The sequence below is a fragment of the Nelusetta ayraudi genome, unplaced genomic scaffold (genome assembly GCF_046127955.1).
Source record: "Nelusetta ayraudi isolate G7.1 ecotype Tasmania unplaced genomic scaffold, CSIRO-AGI_Nayr_v1 ptg000002l, whole genome shotgun sequence".
In the NCBI taxonomy this organism is placed as follows: domain Eukaryota; kingdom Metazoa; phylum Chordata; class Actinopteri; order Tetraodontiformes; family Monacanthidae; genus Nelusetta; species Nelusetta ayraudi.
The window spans coordinates 10,714,349-10,726,385 of NW_027466052.1; the positions used below are offsets into that span (position 1 = coordinate 10,714,349).

General features: G+C 45.5%; 1 protein-coding gene across 1 annotated transcript in view; it reads right to left on the reverse strand.

Moving 5' to 3' along the window:
* Nucleotides 1-7,766: 7,766 nt before the first annotated feature.
* The window catches only part of spon1a (spondin 1a), a 71,527-nt gene continuing 67,256 nt past the window's right edge, over nt 7,767-12,037 (reverse strand). Inside the window, exons 12-18 of the mRNA XM_076023554.1 lie at nt 11,279-11,354; nt 10,984-11,166; nt 10,207-10,377; nt 9,949-10,116; nt 9,521-9,685; nt 8,861-9,127; nt 7,767-8,763 (exon numbers count right to left, since the gene is read on the reverse strand). Coding sequence (XP_075879669.1) covers nt 8,600-8,763; nt 8,861-9,127; nt 9,521-9,685; nt 9,949-10,116; nt 10,207-10,377; nt 10,984-11,166; nt 11,279-11,354 — 1,194 coding nt within the window. The 3' untranslated portion in view covers nt 7,767-8,599. The remainder of the gene's footprint in view (nt 8,764-8,860; nt 9,128-9,520; nt 9,686-9,948; nt 10,117-10,206; nt 10,378-10,983; nt 11,167-11,278; nt 11,355-12,037) is intronic.

The following is a 12,037-nucleotide window of genomic DNA, read 5'->3' on the forward strand; positions in this document are numbered from 1 at the left end:
ATTGTCTGTCATTCCGTTTGTGAATGTGGTGAGAAATGGGATTGGATCAACACACATCTTTCTTTTTTTATGTACAGCTCAGGTCGTTTTACATGACCTGCAAATGTGGTTGTCCACTCTAAGATTCAGAGTGAAAATTTTAACCTCAACCCTTGGCCTAATCCTGCAGGTGTGAAAATCACACACACACACACACACACACACACACACACACACACACACACACACACATCTGCAGACACACTCCCACTCTCACAGAAGGAATGTGTCTTTTCCAAGCAAAACACACCTGCTGCTCAATCTCATCCACCCGTCTGTTAGTCAAACAGTTTAATGAGTCTGTTGGCAGCGGCCGCGGCTTCGCAGCCCACAAATATAATGATATGTATATTATTATTCTGTATGTAATTAGTTAAATAAGAAACTTGTGAGTAATAAACTTGATGCGGCAAACCTGGAGGATTCAATAAAGAGGCTGTATGGGATTGCGTCTATAAACAGACGTGACTTAATGAGGAATTATTGATGTCCGTCCTCTGCAGCGCGGTGATTGGCAGGCAGCATTGACAAGCTGGTGCTGCTGTGCTGGAACGTCTCAGGCAGGGTTAACACCTGCTAAACCTGCCGAGGCACGTGGGAGGATTGTCCTATAAAAGGGATTTAGTCGGGATTGAGAAGGTAAACACAGTCATACAAAAGTGTGCGAACAAGGACACACACACACACATGCACATCGCTGTGCTGTGCTGTGCTGGGCTGTGCAGTGAGAGATAAATGAATTGACCTTTTCGTATTGAAGTATCGGTCTGGTGTCGCTTTTATTTGAAAGTATATGTTTCTATACCTTAAGCGGAACTTGATTTTTAATAAAACGTTTGGTTCTTGCAATCACCGAACATACTGCATACACTCCACCTGCTGCATACCAATGCACAACAAATGTACAACTCTGCACCCAAAAAAATAAATAAAAAAGTGCCTGCTGATTCTATTTGGGACAAACTATTTATACGGAGTGCACACGCCACCGCAGACTTGTGAAATAGCAGACGGTGTATAAAAATTAACATTTTGAAAGGTTGGAAGCCTTTTTGCAGCATTAGCGCTCGGTTTCATGCAGTCATAATGTGATGTGTGTTTTTCGGCGCACAGCGTGTTGCCACTTTGGCAGCTTGAACTGACTTGCGTAGGGCCGCACACCTGGCGTGGCTACCCTGTCTCTTAGGGACATTCTGAGTTGGAAAAATGAGGAAATAAATGAATAAAATCCAAAGGAAATTAATGTTGGAGACATTTTACTTGCCGCAGTGATTTCATGAGGGTGTTTTTTTGTGTTTTGCATGTTTGACGTTTTATTGTAGTTTATAAACGTGGCACTAAAAGTAATGAAATTCATGTTTGGTAGATCATTTCTTTGTTGTGATAATATTTCTGATATCGTTCAAAATTGTTCCTCTTGTAAATGGTGCCACGTTTGTGAGGAACATTACATCTGTGGGATGAGGCAGAGTTCAGTTTGTGGGTTGCGCCCATGAAAAATGTGTCTTATCTTCTCTGTGTCTTATCTTCTCAGGTCGAGTTGCCACTGACTCTTGTTTTGAGGTTCTGGTACAGGAGCGGGTCCACTGGTGATCTGGCTCAGCCCCGGTCCAGTGCTGTACAGTGTACCGTGTTGAAGAAGTAGTGTGCTACCTTGTTTGTTTAGAGACAACGCCAGCGTTAGTTGATATAGGTACTGTAGGTAGGTAGATACTCTATTCATCCCCTCAGGGAAATTCTATGTATCCCATGGCTCACCGTACATACGCCATAAAAAGTATAGATAATACACACAACCATAAAAAGACAGCCATTCAATCAATAAAAGAATAACAATGTGAGCCTGATGGCGTGTAAAGTGCATAGTAATAATAAATAGAAGAGTCTGTACAAGTAAAGAGAAAAAGAGTCAGTAGTCGTCTGAAAGAAAGTTGCAGGAAGGTCAGGGGGGGAGGGGTGGGTGGATTGGGCCAGCAGCACCATGGCCTCGGTCAGATAGGTTCTGATATTGATAATTTGTCAGTCCAAGCATTTATTTGTTTGTTTTAAATAAGAACTGTGTTCCCACAAGTGAAGCAGCAAAGCTTTGTGTGTCTGTGCAGCTGTTTGGGGCTCTGCTCCCACTTCTCTGTTATTGCAGTCATTTTTCTTTTTATGGAAATCGGCTTTCTTCTGAACAAATGAGATGGTTTTCTTTTAACATTCTCTTCTCACTCCAATACTGGCACATTGTTCTCAAAATGTCGGCTCGCTCTCTCTCCTTTTCTTGAGATGTCGAGACGACGAGAAGTTGATCATGGGAAAACGTATTTTTCCCCAAGAGAATTCAGTGATGTCTTTGTTGATGACATACTTTTTCTATTTCCCCAGCTGCTGTAGTGAATTCACAGGAGAAGTGTTCAAAGAAAATCAGCTTTATATGTAAAATTATTACATAATTATGTTAATTGAGATAAACCCCCCCCCCCCCCAACCCTCTGACAGATGCAACACAGTTCTTTAAGATTCCCTTAAACGTATGTTTTAAAAAATTGCATAGTAACAGCACTACAGCGGCAGCCTGCACATAAATTACTGTACACATTAAAGCTCAAGAACAGCTTTGACTTGAGGGGAACCAACAGGTTTCCCCTAAAGGGGAGAAAACTGCATGCATTGTTGGCATTTGTCATCTTTTTTTGCTCGGCAACATATTTGTTGGAAATGTGTGATTCCCTTTTTGCCTTTGCTGGGATATTAAATGTCAAGTTGTAGAACGTTTTGATAGAGTGGTAATGTGTATTCCGAGAGAGAATACGCCGTCGCTCTTAACATGAAACCTAGTCAGAGAACATCCATGAACCAGTGGGCAGCTACTCTGTGAACAACACTGTGACTCTCCTTCAGGAAGCCGACGTCTCACTCAGAGAGCTTTCTAAGGAGACCCGGGGGAGCAGCGCAGGGAGGAAAAAGGCTCATCGCCGATCGTCTCCGTCTGAGCATCTGACTGCTTGCGATAATGTGTGTACTTACATACATTGCATAATGCATGTGTTCCATGCTCGGAACGTCTTGAGCGTTGTGCATGGTGCACCTCGGGGACGGCCGTCGAGTGTGTTGGCAATGGCGTCAGTAATGCGTTATCTGATACAGTCTGGGATGTTGGATGTTTACGCCGGAGCTCGGTGTCCCCGCGGGTCCGGCTCGCTCCACCGTAAACAGGCGTCGCTGCAGTGGAAGGTGCAACAATCACAAGCCAGGTATGATGGAGATGTAAATATTTAAATACTCCATCACTGTGCCGGTTGCAGCAACAGCCTTGCATTTTGATTTATAGGGGGCTCTAATTTAAAAGAAAAAAAAAGGTACATTTTCATAATTACAGCCATGGTGTAGGGCAAGAAATGAGATTAAAAAAAATGGGGGAAAGCCAAAGGAAACGAATTAAACTGAGTCTGGTCTTTCCAGGAGCACCAAGATCTCCAGTGCTCCCCGTCACAACTCCAAAATAAACCACGTTCCAACCAGGCTGAAGCCACTGCACCAACCGCTGACAGCCAATCACACAGAGCTGGTGGTGCTGAAGATGATGATGATGATGGCGGTGGTGGTGATGATGATGACCCGGCCAGTTGCCGTGGTAACAGTAAGGGGAGTACCCTCATAGGCCTTATGTCTTTGGTTATGGTCGTCAGTTTCCATTCTTGGGTGGAGGGATTGATCGCCGCTCCGGTTGCCCCAGTGTTCAGTTGGCGGCGGCGCTGGTGCAGAACAGCTGGCGGAGGCTGAAACTCAGACGGACTGACGGTTTGTCTCACTGCGGGCCACAGGAGAGGGAAGAGGCGGAGGGGGGAAAAAAAAACCCTGATGAAACCACTGATCCTTCAGGGTGGTAATCTGTTACATCCACACGGAAATGGGCTGCACAGACATGATGAAAACGACCTCCAGACTGGAATCACCACCAGCGGGAAAAAAAAAAACAAAAACAAAAAAAACATCTTGCATCCTCTCAAGAGTAATTGCAAAAGCTTTCCGAGTGGAGACCTGGCTAGGATTTCTCAGTAAGAGTTACTTTCCTTTTTATTTTTTGGGGGCTTTTAAGTGTGTCGTGCTTCTTAAAAAACGGAAAAACACAGCAACCGACAGTGTGTTGTTGGTTTTATTATGAAATAATGCACTCTGCGTGCACCAGGCTTGGAGAAATAAACCCCTTGATAAATATTTCACTCGTCTCTCCACAACACGCCATCGTATTCTATGGCAGCTTCCTCTTCTCCACATTGTGGCGGTTGCCTCCTGCTTCTGTTCTACATACTTGAAAAGACATCTTTTGAGCAGCAGGCGGCAGATTCTCACCAGACGCTCCACACGCTCGGAAGATCCTCCATGTGTGAAGAATTAATTCCACCAAATCTACTGAATCCTTCTGGATCTGACAACGTGGCCTGCGATTCCATCAGGTTCCCCTCATGCCTCATTTACAGCTGCACTCTCTCATTATTGCCGGGATACACGGCCATGGAATTGAAAAAGAAGAAGGAGAAGAAGAAGAAGGTGGTATTTGCTGCCACGTTACATAAGACGGAGGACAACAGATGCAATTTGAATCTTTTGTGTTGAGCAGTCACCCACGCGCGTGTGTGTGTGTGTGTGTGGGTGTGTGTTTGTGTGTGTGTGTGTGTGTGTGTGTGTGTGTGAATCACTGTTTCATTCATGCCATCAGTGGAGCATCAGCCTGCATTTGTTCATTGACACTTTATATTCAATTTAACTTACTCAGGACTGGAGCTTTGTGAAGCTTTGAATTACACGCGACACGGTGCCTTACCCAATGCCAACACAGCCGAGCGATACAGTTGCCACTGAGAATCACAGTAGAGTATTTTGTTCCGAGGCAATAACGCCAGGACCAGTTCTGAGGCCCCAAAGTGTCCCTGGGAGCGTTGGAGGAGGAGATAGAAGAGGAGATGGATAAATTAAGGGGGAGTGAAAACGGCGGTGGGGGCGGGGACTTAAAAAGATGTGTGAAAACGTTCCGGGGGAACCATTACATGGTGGGGCGCCACTCGGGGAGACATTAGCTTATGTAAACAGGCCAGTCCTCCACAGAGCACTACTTAATGACTTGAGTCGTCTCTGTTTCCGCTGCGCTCATATCAAAAGAGCACGGTCAGCACACCTGTTATCTCCAGGTTGTGGCACGCCCAGCGCAAGTTTGCCTGTGCAAGTTCCAAGCCAGAGAATCTGTCTTTTCAAATTGCGTCCTCTGTTGTCGGAGTTGAAGCGCCAAGTCTCACGGTGACACGTCGCAGCCCTGTTGCCAGTCAATTACAGATTAGCGCTCTGCAAATCCCCGCAAAAAGGTTTCCCCAGCAACAGGAAGAACAACATGACAGGAAAGCCATCTTGTTTTATCAGTGTATGAGGGTTTTCATCGTCCCCGCTCGTAGAACAACAGCGGGGGAGAAAATAGAAGAGAGAAAGAAGTCGGCGGCACAATGAGCAGAACGGGCCTCTCGGTTTTTTAATTTAAATATGCAGTGGAGGCTGATAATGAGCCCTGCCCACAGGGAGGTTATCTGCAGCCGAGGGCAGCAAACTTCACACACACAGCCCCCAGCCATGGCTTTGGCTTAAAATGATAATATTATTGTTTATTTAAATATTCTGAATATGCACTAATGCTAACTGACATTTTATAGATTCCTCAGCTTCCAAGTCTGAACAGGTTGTAAACTCAGGACAGAGCTTGTTGCTGTGGTCTATTCATTTAGTGAGAAGAGCTTTTGCTGGGCTATTGATTTTTTACCCCCCTGAGCTTTATTCAGTTATCAAATCCTATTTTTTCCTTTGTGTGTTCAGGCAATGAAACTACCTGCGAGGTTTGTCAAACAGAAAGTGGTCCAAACAAAACAGGTTTTTAATTGGCTCCTTTCAATTGGTGGTTTCCAAACATGATAATGGCCAAACTTGGTAATCTCCAGGAATGGTCGTACCAAATTTTGTCATTTCTTAGAATGTTAAAACCCAACTGTAGTAATTCTGGTTCTGTCCAAATGCAGTCATTTTAAAACGTAGGTCTGCCCAAACGTAGATATTTTCAAATGTGGTCATTCTAGACTTAGTAATTTACATAAATTGGGAAAACATAAAACAATATAATAATGAGTAATTATTACATTTAAAAAAATTTTTTTTGCAGATGAGAGCTGGACGCAAGTTTTGTTCAAAGCTGAACAAAACACTTTTATTGTCAAAGTTAACACCACTTTATTAAACCAACTCCATTCGCTTGATGTTTTGCTCTGTGATACAATAACTTTAAAATGATTATCTTAAACACTGAACAACGAGTGCATTTTTACTCGCAACACATTCTGGGTCATCTGCAACCCAACAATTTGAAGTCATGCTAATATATGTAAAAAGATTCAGAGAATAATTAAACTGCGTATATTCAAGGCTTTCATAATACTTATATCGCCGTGCACATTACCATGAAAGGATGGGGGGTTGTTGTACATTATCATATTGAGCTTACAATTATGAATTGCTTTATTCATTTAAAGTCACAGTGATGTAATCGTGCTGGTAAGTGGGCAGCAAACGATAAATTTATTTTGAATTTTACTGAAACTGCTAAGCTACATTGCAACTATCTTTGTTAGCCAGAAAGTCAGGACTGTTTAGTGGAATGGTTAATTATAGTGTTCCTGCTATTCTCTTTTCTTTCTTTTTTTTTTTTTTTTTTAGTTTTGCCTTGGAAAGATTTATAGCACTCATCATAAAACAACAAGGAGGCTGATGCAAATGGATGGCAGCAACTGTAATGCTCAGTGTCAAACAGGCTCAGTGAGAATGAGGTTGGATAGCGAATGAATCTTCATTAGTCAGTCAGCGAAGACTAAATATGACAATATAGAGAACTAGTAATAATACAAATAAATAAGTAGTCACAGTGGACAGTCTTCCTAGGTGCGATCTAGTCCTGGCCTAATCTCGCAACTGCAGCTTGGCTGCAACGAAGCGGCCGCTGCACTAGACTGAAGAGCCCTGGAGGTGAGCTCTCCTTATCGTGCTACAAGATAAAATATAGAGATAGTTATTATTTTTTTTTTTTAATCAATATACCTCATGCAATCTCCAAGTTCCACTTCCATTCCAACATCTTAAGGGCCGATGTAATAATCTAACCTACATTCTCATCTGCCGTGATACGTGTAGGCTTCCCCCGTGTGTGGTTGTGTTGGCATGGAAACAGCAGTAGCATTGTGATGCCTATTGAATTTCTTCACCCCTGTTCCCAGTGTTGCACGGTGAAGAGAGCCTGACACCGTTTCCCTCCCCCCACATCGCAGCAAAGACGGGGGAGACGGCGCTGCGGTGGTTCAGTTGTGCACAGGGTCATATGGAAATGTATACATTCATTAGGCTCTGCGCCTGCACTGCAACCTTTCCCTGACGCCCAACAAGACCCACTCCAGAATGCTTCCTTCCGCCGGTAACAGTTGTTGGTACGACATCCTTTTCTCGCGGCAACACTTGACAAGTCTTGCTTTTGCTGCTTTCACATAATATTCTCAGGAAATATCATATCTGTTGAAATATGTAAGCGATTGTGACATCTGTTTTAGTGGAGCGTTACGTTTTTCCGTTTGTCATAGTGCACCACGGCAGCAGGAGGAGGCCAGGCCACAATTCACTGGAGCAGACCACGCTAATGGCAGAGTTCCTGGTGGGGAAAAAGGTGAGGGTCTCATGCTAGTGTGTCGCCATCTGCTGGTAGAAATTGCGCATCGCAGAAGGTCTGTGCGGCACCGAAGTAAAAAAAAAAAAAAAAGGAGGAGGCGGATGAGAAATTGACACATTTACTTTAATTGTAAAGGTGAAAATATTCCAAAATATTAATGTTAAAGGAACAGAGGTAAAGAAAAGGAGCAGAAGAGGTCTAGAAAACATCTACACAAGACTTTGGTAAGAATCCTGGGACGCGATCTTGTCGAAAACAAACAAAATGTCACAGAGAAAACAAAATTAGAAAGAAATAAAGACATTTTCTAAAAATGTTCAGATAGATCTTACTCACGGTGCATCTACATACACAACAATGGCTGGTCAAAAAGTCAACGAGGGGTGTTGCGAAGGCATATAAAACACTGGAATGACCGGAAACCTGTGCTTGAAAATCTGGAATATACTGAAACTACTGAAGAAAATCACAAGATAGATAACAGTTCTTAACTTATTACTGTACCGTTTCATTCTCTATAATTGTATCTCCAAGACGTGCTATGCTGCGGCTTTACAGTGACCTTGAAAAAGAGTCTTGTGTCAATCAGAGCCAGTGTGGCGGCACGAGACGGGAACCGGGCAGGTTTTGCACCCGGAGCTCCCGCGACATCGATGACGCGTCTGAGAGCTCTGGGCGCAAACCGCACGGACTCCAGTGTGTGCCGCTGCAGCCCTAGAAGGTGTGCATTTTGAAGGTTGGGCAGCCACGTGCCCAATTTCTTAACCCAGCTCCTGGTCCCCGTCTGATCCCACCCCGAACCCCAGTCTCCCCCTACCTCTCTCCCCTCTAGCAGGGGTGCACGTTGCAAGCCCTGATCTCCTTCCTGTCCTTGCAGCTGGACAGCTGGGCCGTCTTAAACTTCTGCTTCACCGTCATGAGGCGCTCCTGAATGCCGCCGCCGCAGTGCTTCGTGCAGTCCGTCCAACTCGACCACGGCCTCATTTTGCACCCTGAGAGGGAGTGAAGGGAGGGGAGACAGTCAGACAGTCAGACATGCATCAGGACCCGTGGGTCGAGTGCCACTCTGGGGTTTTTCCGTACGCTGACCTGGATGCTCTGAGGTGAACTCGGGTCGGCCCAGTTTGCTCCTCCGCTTTTCCCGCTGCTCCCTGCGCCGCTTCTTCTCATCGCTGCTGGCTTGCCCCCGGCCGCACTTCCTGATCTTGCACTTTTTCCTCTGGATGGTCTCCGAGCAGTGGTCTCCCCCAAACTGCGGCTCCAGCGTCACCGTTCGAGTGCGAATGGTGTGGCCCTTCCCGCACGACTTGGTGCACTCTGACCACTCTGTCCACTCCGTCATGGCACAGTTTATGGCTGAGGAAACAGAATTTGGAAGGCAGATAATGTTTAGGGTGAAAGTTCTCGGACTGAGAAGTGGCTGTATGCTATATTGCCTCACCACTAGATGTCCTAGTTTTGCCACACGTTTCCAAAAACTAGCTTAAAAAAACAACAAGTTTTTCTTTGCTTCTTTGCTGCAACTGTGTAGTTAGCTACTGGAAAACTCTCTGTTATCCCACATAGCAGCAGACAATTCTACTTTGAGTTCATGTGCGAGTAATTTTGTTCAGACTGCAGTGAGTCCCAGCTTTAAAAATTGCTTTGAACAAATCAGTGTCATTTCATTTTCCTGTTTGCCTCGGACTTCCTGAGAGTCCCTGACGGGTTCCTCGGGGTTCCGTCTCACTGCTTTGATGGCGTACTTACGGCACTCGGGCAGCATGCACTTCTCCACCTGCTCCAGCTCCTCCGTGCAGTCGCCCAGCTCCACCGGGGACTTGAGCGTACGCTGCCGCGTCCTCAGACCTTTGCCGCAGGTCACGCTGCAGTCGCTCCAGTCGGACCACGACGTCAGCAAGCAGGGGATCGTATCTGCGCATGAAAGGGGTCGCAGGGATTTTTTTTTTTCTTTCATCCCGGTAGAAACGGGGAAGCGGCAGCAGCTTGCTAACCAAGAAGACTGCAGCAGCAGGAGTTTCATCGCTTCAGACTCAAGGGTAAAAGTTGTGCTTCGACAAAATGATGCAGTCAGAGTTAGAGCCGCCTCTTGAGATGATTTTTTTTTTTTCTTTTATCAAGACTCGCCGTGTGGGAGGCGGCAGCATAGTTGTGAACTTAAACATGCTGCTACTCACGGCATTCTGGCATCATGCACTTCTCCACTTCTAGCAGCTCGGCTTCGCAAAGGGAGCCATCTGCACGAGGCCGCTCTACCTTGCGCTCCCTCGTCTTCATGCCAACGCCGCAAGTGGCACTGCAGGTGTCCCATTCAGCCCACTCGGTAACCAGGCAACTGCTGGGCGCTGCGGGGGCAGATGGAGGCGCGGCAGGTGTTAGTGAGGCGAACCTGCGATGCGCTGTGAAGGGATGATGGAGGGGAAGGGGGAACTCACAGCATTCCTCATTGACCACGCAGTTCTCGGTCTCCTCGGTGGGCAGGGAGCAGGGCGAGCCGTCGTCGGGAAACTGTGTCATGTAGCGGTTGCGGGAGCGCGAGCCCGTCCCGCAGGAGGCGCTGCACGGAGACCAGGCGACCCACTCAGACATGGTGCAGGTGGAAGCGTCTGAAGGAGAGCGCGTTAAGGTGGTCATGCAGAACCAAAAATTTGGCATTTGGAATTTTACAGAGACAGAAGTTCTTACCTTGTATCAATTACGCCTATGAGAATGAAGTGGAAATATATGTATGTATTTTTTTTAATTTTTAAATTAATAAAGAAATGATTTAAGGCTCACGTGGAGGCCTGCGTGGAAATTAAAGATCTGAAAATGGGAACTTTAATTAGTTGATGATTTGTTTGTTTCTTTTAAGACATTCAGCTCTTGGCTGATCCAGAAATAACCAAACTTCCCAGGGCAATATTTATCGTAAAGATGTACAAAGGAGGGGGGTAAAAAAAAAAAACACAAGTGGCTGACATGATTGCCTAAGTGTTCCAAATAACACAAAAAATATACAGGCGACCTTTTGTGTGCAGCTTAAAAGCTCATCCTGAACAGGGTGTTCTGGCTGAAAGTGGTGCCTCCTAAATTGCTGCTGCTGAGTGTTTCCTCAAGCCCGACCTGTCACCTTTAAAAGAAAACACGTCGCCGATGCGCCGAGAGGATGCTTTCAACTCATTGTGCACAGTTGCCCTCCTCCGCGCGGACACCTTGTGGCAGACACTCACCCTCGTCGCTGCAGCCGGGACCCATGCAAGGCTCGAAATCTGCCGTGTGCGGGCAGGGAACGCTCAGGTCCAGCTGAGCCTTCAGCATCCGCTGCCTCATCCGCTTGCCCTTTTCGCATGTGGCCGAGCTGCAGGCGGACCACGGAGACCAGTTGGAGTAGATGCAGGTCTCAGGCGTGTCATCTGCAGGAGCACGAGTAGAGAAGATCATGTGACAGTGGCAGTGGCAGCTCTTGTACCAAAATGAGATTTGAAAAAAAAAAAAATAATAAATTGTACGGAAGTGCAGGCAGACCTTCCTCCTTCTCCTCCTGAGCAATGTCAGCGACAATGTCGTCCACGTTGTCCGGCACAATGTTGCATTGTTCTCCCTGGACACACACGCCACACACCACACACACGTATTTATATCCCCGTTAAGACTTTGTATTGTTTTCCAAAATTTTTTCATGCAACTAAACCCAAACACACTTTCTGATTCACATCTAAATTCCAGCCTTCATCCTAATAACTGTGATGAAGTCAAGATCCGCCAAAATGTCTTCCCGCCATATATTGATGTTGACTGCCTCATATTTACAAGAACCTACACAGTTGTTCTATGACATGCTGCTTTTTGTTTTCTCACATTTTGCAAAATAAAATTACATTTTTGCCCTTTTTTCATTATGGAAGTTGCAGTGGCTTGATAATTTTGTTTTCCGACACAATCCTTTGTTTATTCTATATCAGTATCACTTTCACCAGGTGCTCTCACGCTGTTATGTCTCTCAGTTGCCTGTGTGAAACCAATTCCTGCAAAACATCTGCTTGGCGCCGCCCATACAATCCTTCATACTGAGTGCAGTTTGCCAAAGTTCACATAACTACCTCTAGATGTCACTAAAGGAGCACTAACATGCCTTCTCTCCATCAGGTTTGCAATTATTTCCTGCTAAATGAATTTTACTTCACCACATATTTTGATGAGCTTTAGAATGGAATGGGAAAAAAAGTTCTGATAACCTTTCAACTACTCAAAGCATACTCATTGGTCATTGAGGATCTCCTCTGC